Below are 16346 nucleotides of genomic sequence, written 5' to 3'. Positions count from 1 at the left end.
TGCTTTGACGAGTCAAAATGTCTGACATGACAAGGGTCAGTGTTGATCTAGGTGTGACCTTTATATAAGTTTGTAGACATCTGCTTTCCCTTCGACATCAACAGGTGTTTTTCTCTGGATCAGTGTGAAAAACGCCACGTTAACTCTATTTTGATTCAATGTTGTGAGGCAATCAAATGTGAAAATGTCCAAGGTGGGTTAATCCTTCTTAAAAATGTTGATTTTTGTTATTGGGCATGACATGTCGTAAAATGTGGTGCAACTGATGCACATAAGAGGCAGAGTTGTGATTAATTATCCAATAATCACTTCACAACATGATCAGTCAAAGTCCTCAAGAAGTACACGAGGCTAACTTTGATTAAACACTTACTTTAAATATCACACAATAAATTTATACATTAAAGCAAAGTAAGCTTCAAAGAAACAGTCCTGATCGTGAGAAAAGTAGGTGAGAATAATATCTTAATTGCTTACTTCCTTCCTCTCACCTTGGCAAGTAAATGGCAAAACCGTAGTCTTTCTCCTAATTAAAAACCACTGAGGTGTGATTTGAGCGTTATTAAATGTGTAAAATCAAACTGCACATTATCAGCAGAACACAAATGTGTTTGTTTAAGCACTTTATTGTGACCGTACGAAAAATCAGTAAATAAAATAATAACACTTGTTTTGTGAAACACATTTGGTCAGTTCCATAGAGGTAAGATGATCCCATGCCTGTTTTTTTTTTTAATGTGTCTTTTTTTTTCCTTTTACATTGCTCAATTTGTGTCTTGGGCAAGGGTTCAATAAATAAGTAGGTCTGTGGATTAAAAATGTGTCCACTGTTGAGCTGTGTGGATCTTTACCTTGTCAACACACACCAAGTACACCGGACCAAGCGCTAATAAAGAGAATCTAATCAAAAAGAAAGAAAGAAAGAAAAGAAACAAGTCCTAAAAGACTTTTTCCAATGCAAAAATGTGAAAAATCTTTTTTTTTTTTCAGTAGTTTATCCAAATTCACATTCTCAACATCAGACAGAATTTTGTGCAAAATAAAAAAAAAAGGTGCAAATAAATAAAATCTGATGCAAACACTCAGCTTCCTCTCCACAAGGTTTTAGTTTGATCCAGTAGCTGTACAGTGGCTCACGGTTCAAAATGAATTCTCTATCTACACATCTATGTACTCTGCACCACCACAGGAAATGTTGGATTTTTTTTTTAAAAAAAAGAGCATTTTGTCTTTTAAATATAAAATGTGTCCCAGCCTCGTGGCAAAGACATGTCTCAGTCAAAAAGCAGTCCACTCCGACTCAAACTCTGCTCCGGTTCAGGTTACAATCCCAATCTTATTATCACTATTCACAGCCTTTCTGGATCCTCCATCGTCACTGCCCAATCCCCCCTCCTCAATTACTCAGCAACGATAGCAGCAGGACCTGGACCCAGCATCCGATCAGCACAGGGGGAGGGATGATGACTAACGGTCTGCAACAGAGTTCACCTCGACTCATATCGTCCGCTTGAATTGAGACGGACGACTGTCCTGGAGCCGTTGGGTCTTATCTGACTTATGTTGTGAGGTTTTCAGATGTGAGGTGGCGGTGACGGTGAAAAATCTATGAGTTGCTAGCAGCATTCTCATTGCTAGGTGAGCTAGGGGAGGAAGAGGAGGAGGAGGAGGGAGAGAAGTTCATTCCTGATAACCCTGGTGGGTCTGTGGCTGTGTTCTGACCGCTAAGACTCTTCCTGCACACAGGACACGTGTCATGCTGTCAGAAACAAGGAGAAAGGAGAAGTGTTTTCAGTACAGTTGAAAAAAAAAAGGGTACAAACAATTGTAGCCAATTCTACAATACAAGTGTATTGAGCACACAAGGTCAAACCAATTCACATGTGATTGAATAGCTAACATTAACCTGCTTCCAAATCACTGTGTTTGCCACCCACATCTGAGGTTAGTTCGGTGATTCATACAAGGCTGCTGCTGTTTCCCTTGGTTAAAGAAATGATTGACCAATCAGAGCTCAGTAGTTGTGATTAACAACAGGGATGTCACCATCTTAGACCAGTAGCTTACGACATTCGTGTTAAATAGTGACAGAAAAATGGCAAAAAAGTGGGTGAGAAGGTGTCATACAGCCGCTTACTGAAAAATACTTCCTCTCAAATTGAGAGATTTCTTTGATCAGTGTAAGAAGAGTCGAGTCAACGGCTTCCAGCGACCGATATCAAAGGTTTAGTAGAGTTAACTCAAAATGACAACAGCAGGACTCACAGCTTACCCACTACAGATTGGTTAGAGCAAAACAAAACAACTCCCCTCCATACGAGAAAACAGCAAACATGAACACAATGACTGGTTGGATGAAGTACATCAGTCACAAATCTGCCATTATGTAGTTATAAAGTAAGTGTAGCTGATACCAATAGAAATGATAGAAATACATACCTGTTCCAGCCATGGTACTATACAGTCATTGTGAAACAAATGATTGCACGGCAGTTGTCTAACACTCTCCTCAACGCTGTAGTCTTCTTTGCACACAGGACACTCTAAACCAGCACCTGCACAAACAGAAAGCAACAGACTGTCTGTGTGTGTCAGTCTGTGTGTGTGTGTGTGTGTGTGTGTGTGTGTGTGTGTGTGTGTGTGTGTGTGTGTGTGTGTGTGTGTTTGTCTGTGTGTGTGTCTGTGTGAGACCCACGATCACATGCGTCAGCTGCATGGAAGACTGTGTTCACACTGACTGGGTTTATTTTAGTTAACACAGTGTAAGGTTAAATTCAAGCACTTCACCTCTCTACCACTAACAAAAAACATGGTAAAAGTTAAAATACAAGTGCATATATGTGTAGGAGTCATTCCACATTAGTATAATAATATAAGACTAAAAACCATAAAAGAAAATATAATTTCACTACATTTCAGAGGCAGTTATTGTCAGATTTCTACTCACAATAGAGGAAACATTGTTACTGAATTGACTTAAAGGCCAATGCAAAGGTTAGTTCTGTATAAAATATGCTTAGAGGATATTAATGGCATATTTATGTTCGTCTGAGCCAGTACACAGCACAATGCTGATCAAAAGGAATACCGAGAGACGACGAGTGAGTAACAGTAAGTGAGAGTCTGTGAGGGAGCCGTGGACTTACCAACATGTTCCTCTGTAATGTGGATGGTGGGTAAACTCTTTATCCTTTCTCTGTCTGCAGGAGGGGGACCCGTGTTTTCAAACTGGTTCAATAACTACAAGTGAAAGAGAGCAGAATCCCAATAAATGACTGCGAGAATGAGGTTGTTCTGGAAACGACAACTTTAAAGACGTTCTTTTCCAAAATCTTGCTCATCTATATGTCTGATTTGAAGATGGAGTACCTTCCATGTATACTCCATCCTAACAAAAAGCCACTTTCTTTAAAATGTATGAACCACTTTTAGGTTTTTGGATCCTGGTATCATTATATTGCTATAAAAAAATGATTACACAATTCAAACATATTAATTATGATTTTGTGAATTTGTAGGGCTTTAATGAAAAGGCTCTTGGGACACTATAGTCGCCTTATTTATGTGCAGTTTGATCACCACTTATACCTGTGTAATGATTGCATCAAGACCATTGGCACCCCAGGCGTAGTCCATTGGGTTGGAATGTAGCATACCCCTGAAAGACAGGGAGGTGGTCGACAAACAAAGAACAACAGTTAACACAGTGAGCCTCATTTTACTTACTTGAGCATGCAACACCATTTTTTTAACACTTACCATGGTCCCATCCCGATATTTGGCATGGCTGTAGGTGCTATAATTCCATTTACTAGCTGCTGGATAATTCTGTATCCAGAAAAAACATCACAGAAAAACAGTTACAATAAGCATTTGTTGACTCAAACAGAGATATTCAACTTGTCTTCTTAGGTAAATTAAATAAAGGGGAAAATGTCTGTACATAATAATTTAATGGTCTTAACACACACAGTAATACTAGATAGGTAAAATGCTTCTGGTATGAGCCATAGCAGATCACTTCAAGCCAAATGCTACATTATGTTTAAGATTATGTCTACATATTATAAAACTGGGAAAAATATTGTTTAAGTATTTTACACCATAGCATGTGATGCAAGTATTACTCGCACAAAAGAAGCGAATCCTCTACCTGTATCCTCGTGTCCCACAACAACCTCCCACACACACTCTACTGCTGAAAATGTCTCACCCCTCTAATGTGGGCACTCCTTCGTGGCGCGTACCCTGTCGTCGAGGAACATGTCGACCCCGTGGTTGCCGCGCACTGTATCGCTGCCGTGATGCCATTTCCCTTTCTCTCCTGTTTTCTGTCTCCCTGTTGTCCTCTGCAGGTAGCCGCGTTCGAAGGTCGAAGTTTTCGTCAAAAATCCCGAGGGCGAACGGACCGTACCCAGAGGGGAATGTGAATAAATGTTGGTGATCCATGTTCTAGTAGAAAAGAGAAAGACAAAGTCAAATCATAGTGCTGCAGGGTGCAAAATGTTTTCCTGGGCCAGCTGATATAACAAGTCACACTGACCTCAAAGGCTGGGCGGTTCTGATCACTAGTGGAGGACGTGGATGCGGACCCATTTTCAGTACTGGACAAACACAGAAAGTGCAAAAACTGGTACTCAAATGTATCTGCTTTAAAACATCAAATTAACAAGACACACAATAATCCTCCGTACCTTCTTTCTTCAGGCAGTTCCTCAATGAAGCCAGATTCACAACGTGGACAGGTATAGTCCTACAGTGAAAACATAAAGATGAACATCTACTATGTATTCACCAAAACTAACACATACACAGTCATCTGTTAATTCAGTACACCTGGCTAAAACTAATGCACGCTACTTCAACAGCTCAGCAAAGAAATCCTACCATCATGAGGGTTGTAAGGTTTAGGTTAGAGCATTAGAGGTGTGGACCAAACTGTATCGTCATTTGGAGGCTGTGTGCGGCTTTTAAATTGTATTGTGTTAGAGGTGTGTGTAATATTAAGCCTACCATCACTGATATAAAATGGGGTGGACAAAATTAGGGCTTTTCGAACACCGATCCCAGTATCAGAAAAGCCTCCATTACTGCCTGAAATACTGGAAACACTACTGGCGAGTACGTGAGTCTATGAGTGTTGTCACAATTTTTTTTGTAACTTATTCTAACAACACAATACCTTGAAAAATATTGATATTTGATAGAATGTTTATTAGCACAGTGAAAAATTGACACAACATTGAGGGCATACTATTTTAGATTTTCTATTTAAAGTTGAACAGAGAAAGGCTTGTGCAGTGTGTTAAGAACAACAGCATCTAAGTTGGGGCTGGGCGGTATGGTCTTAAAATAATATCATGGTATTTTTAGGCTAAATTGCGATTCACAGTAGATATCTCTTAAAATGTCCTCAAAGGCTTAAATGATTAAGCTTCATATCACAATATTTTTGACCAAATAACTCCTTAATATTAATATTGTGATAATATTTTAGGGATGACTATTTGTACTTTCACAAAACATTAGGACAATGAAATTTATGATAAATAAACATCAGTAATGTGGATATGATGACTAAGTGGATCGAATAAGTTCAGGAAATAACATTACTTTCCTGTCATGCGTCCTTTAAAACCAGGAAAAGACAACACCTAAGCCATATCGTGATATAACGGTATCCACAATCTCAGATGAAATGTAGTCTCATATCGATAATGTCATATATCGTATATATTGCCCGGCCCAAATCTAAGTTAATGTAGGTCTTAAGAAAGTGGGGCTATGTCAACTCAGTGTCGGACAAAAGTCGCAACTAGTATCGGTGTATTGATACTGCGAACAACGAGTATTGAGACCATTTCAAATATTCAGAATCCACATGTATCGATATTTGGACACTGGAGTCTGTGCAATGATCTGATCACACATTATTTAACTATTAGAAACTGGGCCTTTTTTCCCAGCAGCATCCCATAGACAAGTGCAACTTAACAGATTAAGTAGTCAACATTCATACACATGAATGTTGTAAGGTGTTGTAAGGTGTTAGAGAGTGTTGATTCAACTTTCCTCTCTCAGAGGTGTTTCTAATATCACTGAAACAAATGGGATGGACAACATTGTAGAAATGCCTGTCAGTGTTAGGCAATACAATTCAACAGGACCACAGACTGCAGCCTCTATAGATCACACATTATGAGCACCTTCAATTAGTATGCGTGCTGTCACACAGGTGAGCAGCTGGCTGACTGTCAATAAAGTAACTGTACTGTAACGTTCAAGAAGCTTCCCATGAATGGCTTGACAACAGGCTGCTGTGGCTGGCGGGCTGTTGCCTCAGCAGCAATGTTCACCGACTGAGACTGGGCTCTCTGTGTAGCGAAAGTTTTACCTCTCTCCCACAATACACAAGCACCAAGTCACCAAGACAACAGATCCAGATGTAGAGCTGACATATTAGCTGACTTGAGCATCAGTAAAATAAACCACAACCTGCTAAAAACCTGACTATAAAAAAAAAAAAGAAAAAGTGAACCTACGCTTTCTTGTGTTAGCTTGCCTGCTGACGTTAAACGCCACCGCTATGAGACATGTCAGGCTGTGAAGATGGGCTCCGTCTAGCTACTATTCATTATACATACAGTTGAATGTCAACACCTAAAAACACAACATCACAACACGAGTGTAACCCGCCAACTTAATTACTACCACTCGGCTGTCACTCTGGACCGTTGTTGCCTGTGGGGCTAGCTAGCTAGCTTAGCCGAACAGCAGCAGTGGGTCGACGTGACTGGGTGTGCGCGTGCGACACAAATACACACACACACACAAAAAAAAAAACACACACACACAAGCCCCAAATTTAATCGGGTAAATGTGTCTCTTACCGGTAAACGAGGACTAATCTCTGCTGAACACCGGTGACAAAAAAACCGGCAGGGCCGTGGGGGAGCTTCAGCCATTTCTAAGCAGGAGAGCGGTTCGTGCGATACGGACGGATAGCAGCGAGGGACAAGAAGCCCTGACTTTTGCTTTGGGAAAAGCGGTGGAAGCGGAAGCGTACGAGCGCCTACGTAACGTTACCATGGCAGCTAGAAAAACTTACCGAGAAGAAGACTTCCGGTTTGATATTTACATGACAATAAAAGTCTCACAAAATGTATTTTTAAATGTGCCTAGTTACATAAAAAAAACACACTTTTATCATAAGTATATTTTTGAACAGTAGAAGATGTTGAGCAACCATATAAGCTGGGCACGAATGTCTTTCTGTCACTGGGACGTCAATACTTTCCATAACACCTGTACTTACACACTAAAATATAGACCCCAGTTTTTAATGAATGATCATGGCAGGCCCTAATTTTCAGCCATTCATAACAGACATTAAGACATTGGTGTATACAGCTAAGTCTGCTACGAGGGGTGAAAGTAAAAAATATTTGATAAAAATGCAGGTAAATTGAAAAATAGAGGGGTATGTATTGATAAATTATCAAGCGATTGGATTTAAACAGTCACGTTTTATCATTTACCCTGTCTTACATTCATAATTTATCAGTCACAACACAAAAAAATGTCATTTATCATTTTAAGGAAGGTGTCCTTAAGGCTGAAGGTAACAAAATCATAATGACGCTTACTTCGCAATCGAGTTCTCCAGGTGTCTGGGAGTGCAATCATGGGTGTGCAGTGTGAACAGGAGGGGGTCGAGCACACAGCCCTGGGGGGCCCTGGTGTTGAGCACTAAGGTAGAGGAGGTGTGACTGCCTGGGGTCTGCTTCTAAGGAAGTCCAATAGCCAGTTGCAGAGTGTGGTGAAGGCACAGTCCTCAAGCATATTTTGCTATATTTGGTTTGAGTTACCAGATTATTCAGTTCTCCTTTAAAACCTGATGCAATTCAATACCCCTGCAAGCAAACTGTGTTCAGCATCATGACAACACAACTACACATAATGATGTAGACAGGGCTATTGTGCTGGATTGCATTACATTCTACAAGTAATTACTTGAATGTAACAATGTAATGTACACTGGATTAATCCTTAGATCTGCTTTCGCTTTTGTGTAACACTGTGGGGTTTTTTAGTTAATGTCTGGGGTACTGTGGATTTGTAGAGATCACAGTTTAAGCAGAGGTGATGCTTTTATTCTGAAGACGCTAAGACCGGAAGTGTCGCCATTGCTTCGGCGAGCTTCTCGTCCGAGCTGCTCGCACGTCTCAGCTACTAGCGGGCAGCTGGAGGCCTTGTTGTAGTCCGTTGGCGTTGTTTTCGAAAAAATATTTTTAAACCCAGCTACGGCATGGAGTCTAGCGACTCAGGTAAATATTTACCCTTAATTTACCGAGATGCTAAGGCTAAATATGTCGCAGTTACCCTCAGTAGCCTGAACACTACATTTAGCCAGGATAGCTGTAAACTAGCTAACTTGTGTAGCCGTTGGACAGCTAGCTTAGCTTAGCTTAGCGTATAGCCATAGCTAGTGGTTAGCTCTTGTGGAAGTTAAACTAGATGGGTAACATAATAATCAACAAGATATTTTGCATTGAATGTACTTAACAAATGCCCGACTTTCCTTCAAGTGATTTTCCACATTCAGTGACAAAAAAGTCGCCTGTTCAAGTCTTAATAGCTGTTAAAAGTAACCCTGTGTACTGCAACAGTGTTTGTCTGGTGCAGAGAAGCACTCTGATTTGCTGGTATGCAATGCAAAGTTTCACTATTACGAATACATGTATAAGTTGAACCCTACTAATATCTAATAACTGCGGGGGACATTTAATAGCATATCAGAAAGTGTGTCTTTTGAAGCATCAACTTCCAGATACAATGCATTATAACATGCTTATTGTTTTCATATATTCCAGTTATCCCTTTTATATTTTGTAGGGCGAGGAGGATGGAAGCCCAAGCCTGGCCAGCCACAGAAAAACAAGATGAACATGAATATTCTCCGTCAAGAGAAGCTCATAGCTCAGAAGAAGAAGGAGATCGAGGCCAAAATGGCAGAGAAAGCCAAAATGAATATGCAAACCCCAAGCAAACCCCTGCCTCCCAGGTAACGATATGCTTTTGGACTGACGCAAGAATTATTTTAAGCGTGCTAATGCCTGGTGCTGTCAGTGAGTATGCATGAATGTTTTTCTTTGACACCAACATCAACCTCCAGTTATAACAAATACTACTCTACTCTGATCTCAGTAGTTCTCCCAGTCTTCAAGGACCGTCCTCAAACAAATTTGTAAACGATGGAAGCTTCTTACAGCAGTTCATGAAGATGCAGAAGGACAAACCCAACAATGTGTCTGGTTAGTACCTTGATCTACACAGTTTTGAACAGAAGGTTACAGTCAGGGGAATTATCACAGCGATGTTGGATTGTGAAATTTAGCACAGCAATAGGAGCTCAGAATGATAGCTGTGACCTTGTTGTTTTGGCTCACATTGAAGATAGATAAAGTATCTCCAAGCTGTCTACAAAAAATCCTTGACAGTCTGGGACAAAGGACATCTTGACTGTGAACGTTACCTTCTTGCGATGGCTAACTGCCAGCTGTTCTAGTTGAGGAAAAAGCCTTATTGTCTTTTGCAAAACTACAATGGCATTTGCCTGAAGGCTTGTGCTAGATACTTTAAACGTGTGTCTTTTGTGCTCTTTCTAGGTTCAACTAGTGATACCAAAACTTCCTCAACCTCCGCTTCATCACCAGGAGGAAATGCGCTTCAAAAGAAGAGCATCCTTGTTGGCAAGCGGCCTGGCCTCGGTGTCAGTAGCATGCTCAGTCAGTTCAAGAACTACTCACAGTCCAAGAAGAATCCTGTTCTCAGCCAGAGACCGAGTGTGTTTTGTTCTCCGGATGACGAAGATGAGGAGGGAGAGGCTGATTACTCCAGATTCTTAGAGATGAAAGGTAATTCAAGGCCTGTGTTTTTCAGTGTGTCTCTGGACAACTCCATGGCTTGGACATTTCAGTGCATCTTCTGCCTACTCCAGTGGCACAGATGCCTTGTGACTGGCATTTTGTCATAGGTGCCCATAGAGTAAATGTACTCATAGCCTGCTTAAAGTCTCTCCCCCAGAGGATTCAGACACCAGACTCATTATCGACAAGATGGCTTCTTTTGTGGCGGAGGGAGGACCTGAGCTGGAGAGGAAAGCCAGGGAGGACTACAAGGACAATCCTGTTTTCACGTAAGTTTAAAGGAGAGTTTAGCTCTTCTAGATTTATTAACAGTACAAGTGCAGTATTTTTAAACTCATCTGATTTCAAATGCTTTCTTTGCCTCTCAGGTTTTTATATGATGAGAACAGCATGGAGTATCTCTACTACAAAAAAAGAGTTGCAAGATTGAGAAAAGATTTTCTAAGACCTGAGAATACATCAGATAATGGTGAGTTTATCTCTTCTCACGCTCAGTCTTTTGTCCCTGTTGTCTTTGTCTTGCCTTTCCACTCAGAAATATTGCAAAAGGGGCAGAGAGTACGTCTATAGTATAGTCAGTTTCAATTATAGTCACCAGTTATCATAGCCTCTCAAACCCTGTGTTTCTCAATAGCACAGTTTAGTTTCATAAACCAGAGTAAATGTGCCATTAGAAGTGTTTCCCCAAATGAAAACAGCAGGAGCAAAGGACCAGTTCAACATTCCCTGTTAACTGGAGACTTTCACCTGATGGCATTGCAAGAAGAATCACTTATTGTATTCTTCATTAAAATGTGACGGCCTACTCATATGCATATGCTCATTCTGCAGTTTGTATAAGAATGATTAAACAGTCAAAATCATCTCAATTTAAGGCTTTAAAGAGTACTTCAGCCTCTCTTTTAGATGTGTTTTGGGGAAAATCTGTAACAAACTGTTACACTGTAACAAAACAAGAAAATTAATCTATTCATTTATTAGAGCACACCCAGCTAGTGTGTTGCAGTGTGGTATGTGGGCAAACGCTACTTTCAAACATAATAAGTCAAAACAGTGTGTGTTAATGTTACTTTCATCTAATGGGTTAGTCAAAGTTTGATGAGATCTGGCTCGAGAACAGTGCATATAGTGCTCGTTGAAGCAAAAGAAAAATGACAAGGAAATGGTCAAATAAGGAACTTCGGGGTTGCATAGGAAGTAAAAAAAACAAACAAAATTATAAAAGTCATTGTAAAAAGCCACCAGCAAACATCTTCCATCATTCAGTATTGTTCTGTATTCTCATTGGGAGCATCATCAAAGAATAAATTCATTTATTTTGCAAGTAATTCTCATATCCTTTGTAATGTTTTTTTTTGCTGGTATGGACACAAAATAGGTCTTCAGTTGCATTCATGATCTTAAAAAGGTTCATAATGTGTTGAAGCCTGTAGAAACCCTGCGTGTGATTTGCCTTTGAGGTCTCTTACTTGAGTAAAACTGTGTTATTGATAGAAATATTCAGTTGCATTCTGACAGACACCCACTGTTGTACAAAAATAAATTCAAGTCAAGGTGCTAATCTGGTTCACCATCAAACTGTTTCTTGTTTGTGGTCGTGCATATACAGGACGTGGCTTCTTCAGGTTATTCTCTGGTGTTTAAAAAAAAAAAAAACACATTTGTTTTTGGATTCGACTTTAAAGGCTGCACATAAAGTACTTCACTTTAGCCAATAAATGATGATGTGAATATGGCTAAGTTTTATTATAAGTGGAGTAAAGATTGTAGTCACAACATTTAACATGAAGAAAGAAGATTCACACTGTATGTGGTGCAGTTTCTGTGGGCTTTATATGGTCTTCATTTGTTACAGTACAAGCCTCACATCCATACAGTTCCCTATTCACCACCCCTGTCCCTCCTTGCTCCTTCCTCCTCTTATCCCCTATTGGCTCTAGACTGGTGGTGTGTGAGGGCCAGTTGAGTACGGTACAGTAGTAGAGTGTGAATTGAGTCCCAGTACTGATAGGCTGCTTAAAGTCTCCCCCCCAGTGGATGCGGAAACCCAGCAGGTGGCTGAGAAGCTGGCCAGGTTTGTGGCGGACGGTGGCCCCGAGGTGGAAGCCCTCGCTGCTGAGCGCAATCGAGACAACCCTGCCTTCAGGTCAGTTGCTTTACATGTGACTCCGTTTCTAATCTTCTCATGTTTTGTTCTGTCATTTACCTCACACAAAATATCTTCTGTTCTTCTTTAGTTTCTTATATGACCAGCAAAGTCCAGCCTTCCGCTTCTACAAAGAGAAAGTACAGGAGTGTCGTGCTGCAGCGTCCCAGAGCTCTTCACCTCCAGCAGCTGAGTCAGGGAGAGACCTCCATCGACCAGCTGCGCCGCCATTATTGGGAACCCCTCCACCGCTGAACCACGCTCCTCTACCCCACATCCAGGAGGGAGAGACTCCGCCTGTCAAACGAAAGAGGAAGAGTAGATGGGGGTCCGAGGATGACAAAGTCGAGTTGCCCATTCCTCCCATCGTTATCCCTCAAGAGCTGACTGTTCCGGATCCCAACACGCCCTCTCTCTCTGGTACATAAACTACTATCTATTAATGGGATGTATCATTTTTTAAATAGGCATAGTTTTTGAAATCACATTTTAATTTGCTATTTTGGCCACACTATCAGCTGATCCAACAATGAATCTATGAAAATAAAAGTTGGTGGTGATTGTCTGTTTCAGCCCAGGAGCTCAGAGGTCTCGGCTATAAGAAGGGGAAGCCTCATGGTCTGGTAGGAGTGACCGAACTGTCAGAAGACCAGAAGAGACAACTCAAAGAACAACAAGAGGTATGAAAATATCAACCAAATACATTTATTTAGTTAAAATCGAGTCGCTGATTTCTAAATCTATACTGCACCCACTCTCTTTCATCAGTATATGTGTTGCCCACTGTGTGTGTCTGTAGATGCAAGAGATGTACGACATGATCATGAAGCACAAGCGCGCGATGGCAGAGATGCAGCAGATGTGGGAGAAGGCCATCCGAGACCACCAACACGAGTACGACAGTGATGAAGAGGTGGACCAGCAGGCAGGCACCTGGGAGCATCGCCTCCGAAAGATGGAAATGGAGAAGACTCGAGGTACGGCTGACGTTCAGTATTGAGAACTGTTCATGCTTTTGCTACACTAGCAGCTGTCAGTGCTTCGTAATCAAGCTCTCATCAAGGTAAAGTGGCTGTTGCTTGTCTGCACTTTTCCAGAGTGGGCAGAATCCCTGACAGAAATGGGCAAAGGGAAACACTTTATTGGCGACTTCCTGCCTCCTGAGGAGCTGGAGAAGTTCATGGAGACCTTCAAGGCGCTCAAGGTCAGTTTCCCTCTGAATTCACTTGTTCCCGAGCCTAATATGGAAGGATTTTGCTTGTGTACAACCGCGAGGATTGCCCTTATCCATTAATCTCAGTTTTAGAGACGAAGGCTCCAAACTAATGTAAATACGTTCATCGACATCCCACAGCTCATTAAATGTTTATAATGTGTGTTTTTAAGAGGCTTGTTGTGTACAGAGAACATAAGCACAATCTCCTCAGAGTACTGTTGAACTTGTTGCATGCATCTTTAGTGTAATTTGCAGCGACTATTAGCCATTAAATGTGTGCTTTTCCACTGGAAGGCCATACATAATTTAGCAGAACTAAAGTCAGTCAAAATGTCTGTAAACAGGATTGTAATCATACATCCATGACTCTGTTTTCAAGCCGCTCATCCAGTTCGGGGGGCACTGTGGCAAAAGCCAGCAGAGCAACTCCGATGTCTCTTTTCGCTGCAAATTCCTCTAGCTCCTCCAGAGGGATCCCCAGGAGGAGGCTGTAATTGCCACTTGTTTATTTGAAAGTCTGTTAAATTCAATTTGGCACTGTTGTGGAAACCACACTCCCCCCCCCCCTTTTAATAGCTGAAAACAGCAACAGTGTGTCCATAGAGATACCATGTCCATAGATCACAGGAAGTTATTGGAAAGTCAGCAGTCACAAAAGACCCAAGATGTTGTTGTTAAATGCCACACAGCGTAGCGTTTGAGCATATTAAGATAAGTAGTTGGAGTATATTGTACTGACACAAAGTATTTCTGAGAAGATACCGAGTTGGAGACAGTGAAATTATGCACCTCTAAAGTGTTGAAAGCCTGAATGCACACCTTGAATCTTTCCTGACTTGCAGGAGGGTCGGGACCCGGACTACTCAGAGTACAAAGAGTTTAAGTTGACGGTGGAGAATCTGGGTTTCCGGATGCTTATGAAGATGGGCTGGAAGGAGGGTGAAGGCCTCGGCAGTGAAGGACAGGGAATCAAGGCCCCTGTCAACAAGTGAGTGCATCTTCAGTACATTTGCTTTTCTTTGAATCATATGGGAAAATATACCATTTCAAGTGTTTTAAATATCTTTTCAAACTGTCATTTGTTCACAACAGACACAATCTGAGTGTTTTTTTCCACTAACAAATGTCCTTCTTAACCTTTACGTGCGAGAGAGTAACACTCGCACTCGGCGCTCATATTACCAGACCGACATGAAAAGAGAAACTCACTTTGTCCGTCTCTCCGTCCCGCTCCAGGGGAACCACGGCGATGAACGGAGCCGGGTTCGGAGTCGAGCGTCCGGCCGAGCTCACAAAAAATGACGACGAATACGACGCTTACAGAAAGAGGATGATGCTCGCTTACCGCTTCAGGCCCAACCCACTGGTAACATCTGTTTCATATTGTTTACTGATTGTCGCACCAATTTATTCTAACATTTTATTTGCTAATGTGAAACAGAACGTATAAATCTACACTCGTTGTTAAAGTGTTTGATTTTAATCTGGTGTTTTCATTTGTGTTTCCACAGAATAATCCACGGAGACCATATTACTAATGTAGACGCCTGTTTTTTGTTTATTCTTGTTAATCATAACTTAAAAGCTGTTTTTTTGGCAGCTGCCACGGCCGTGCTCGGTTGTACCAGGACACTGTTGCACAATAGACATTTTAAAATTTTAAGTGTGTGGAGACGAGTATAAAGGTTGGAAGACTCCCTCTCGTTTGAGATTTGATTTGGATCGGGAACAAAATCAAGTAATGTCTTTCAATAATGGAACAGCAGTTTTGTTACATTTCAGTTTAATACTGTAACTCCTTTTTAAATATATCGACCTGCACTGTCTGACTTCTACATTTCTCTCTTCAGTTTGTGTTCACATTGTGTTGGCTGTCAAAGCCCGACCCGACATTACAAACCTGACTAGATAACACTGTTATGTATTCGTACGAAAGCTCCTGTATAATTCTTGCATAATCTTCCTTGTTGTGCTGTAACTCATGTTTGCTTCCTTTCACTACACCCATCAGTGTTCACAATAAAAAAAAAATGCCACTTACTGACATGAGGAGTCACAGATATGTCTGCAGGACTGATGTGTTTATTCACTGTTTATTAGGAGCTAAGACGAGCTCGCCTTGTTAATGGTACACTGTGTGCAGGTTTTCATCCACTCGTGTCGGTAGCTGCCGTCCGTATTCATTTCTGTGTGGCTCTGGACGGCAGCGGGTCATTGAGTCGAGTTGACCAGGCCGAAGCGGCCTGTGGTGAGGAGGGTGACAGATCAGTGAAATCAGACCTTCAGCTTGTCATTCCCTGGGGGGTTTACATGGGATAAATATAACTTTGAAATCCCAGCTAAGCAAGAGAGTTGGCCACTCAGTCAGAGGCAACTTAAGCCACAGCAGAAGCTAAAACAAGGCACCGGATGGCGAGTGACATGGTCAGAGTTGACCTGAGCTCCCTTAACAAAAAAATCCTGCTAAGGTGCCATCTGGTTTGACCCATGAGCCAGGCATCGGACTGTATTAAAATGAGCGTCACAAGCATATATCGTCTGAGCGAGCTCCTCCACGGAGGTGTCTGCTGGAAAGTACCAGGTGAATTTCATGCACCGAACTAAAAAAAGATCTAACAGTTTTATTTCACTCTCACTTTCAGTCGGTCACAGATCACAGACCGACCAAGAGGTGCAGTGCACAGTTAGCGAGGGTGGCCGCATGTTTTCCCCCGTTTGCAGGCCCAAACTGAAACTTAGTGGTGGGCCGCAGGAGAAACAAGACCTATTGTACCGAGTATTATTGTTCAGGTGCAAAATAGTACAAGGAGCTCGGCTTCTCTTAGGATCCTACATATTCAGAGAGCATTTTTATGTCACATTACAAACAATATATATATTTTTAATTTCACTATTCAACACCGGCACGTCACATTTAACCTTTATGGTGGGCAAACGTTGGCTCATGGGCCCCATCGGGGGGCCCCGGACAAGAGAAATGCACCGCAGGTAACACGAGTTCACCTGTGTTTTTTTCTTGCACTGTGAGCAAAATCTGAAATTATAATTATATTTG

The 16346-nt window shown here is 41.5% G+C and overlaps 2 protein-coding genes across 3 annotated transcripts; one reads left to right on the top strand and one right to left on the bottom strand.

Annotated features, from left to right (window-relative positions):
• Nucleotides 1–606: 606 nt before the first annotated feature.
• Nucleotides 607–7011, bottom strand: rnf126 (ring finger protein 126). Its single transcript, XM_073491241.1, has 9 exons — nucleotides 6891–7011; nucleotides 4695–4753; nucleotides 4544–4604; nucleotides 4214–4452; nucleotides 3760–3828; nucleotides 3589–3658; nucleotides 3147–3240; nucleotides 2440–2555; nucleotides 607–1759 (listed from the first exon to the last, which is right to left on the bottom strand). The coding sequence occupies exons 1-9, from the start codon at nucleotides 6963–6965 to the stop codon at nucleotides 1607–1609; spliced, it is 936 nt and encodes a 311-aa protein (XP_073347342.1). The 5' UTR covers nucleotides 6966–7011; the 3' UTR covers nucleotides 607–1606.
• A 1208-nt stretch (nucleotides 7012–8219) lies between these two features.
• Nucleotides 8220–15349, top strand: sugp1 (SURP and G patch domain containing 1). Of its 2 annotated transcripts, none has more exons than XM_073491101.1 (14): nucleotides 8220–8327; nucleotides 8896–9064; nucleotides 9211–9314; nucleotides 9669–9917; nucleotides 10075–10198; nucleotides 10298–10398; nucleotides 11952–12075; nucleotides 12167–12495; nucleotides 12649–12755; nucleotides 12875–13052; nucleotides 13173–13279; nucleotides 14134–14279; nucleotides 14528–14657; nucleotides 14803–15349. In XM_073491101.1, the coding sequence occupies exons 1-14, from the start codon at nucleotides 8309–8311 to the stop codon at nucleotides 14827–14829; spliced, it is 1914 nt and encodes a 637-aa protein (XP_073347202.1). In that variant the 5' UTR covers nucleotides 8220–8308; the 3' UTR covers nucleotides 14830–15349. The 2 variants fall into 2 exon arrangements, with proteins under 2 accessions (XP_073347202.1, XP_073347201.1); XM_073491100.1 differs by having other exon boundaries at nucleotides 9208–9314.
• Nucleotides 15350–16346: the final 997 nt, after the last annotated feature.

Source organism: Pagrus major, chromosome 21, assembly GCF_040436345.1.
Source record: "Pagrus major chromosome 21, Pma_NU_1.0".
Lineage (NCBI taxonomy): Eukaryota > Metazoa > Chordata > Actinopteri > Spariformes > Sparidae > Pagrus > Pagrus major.
This window is presented reverse-complemented; position numbering and strand designations above follow the sequence as displayed.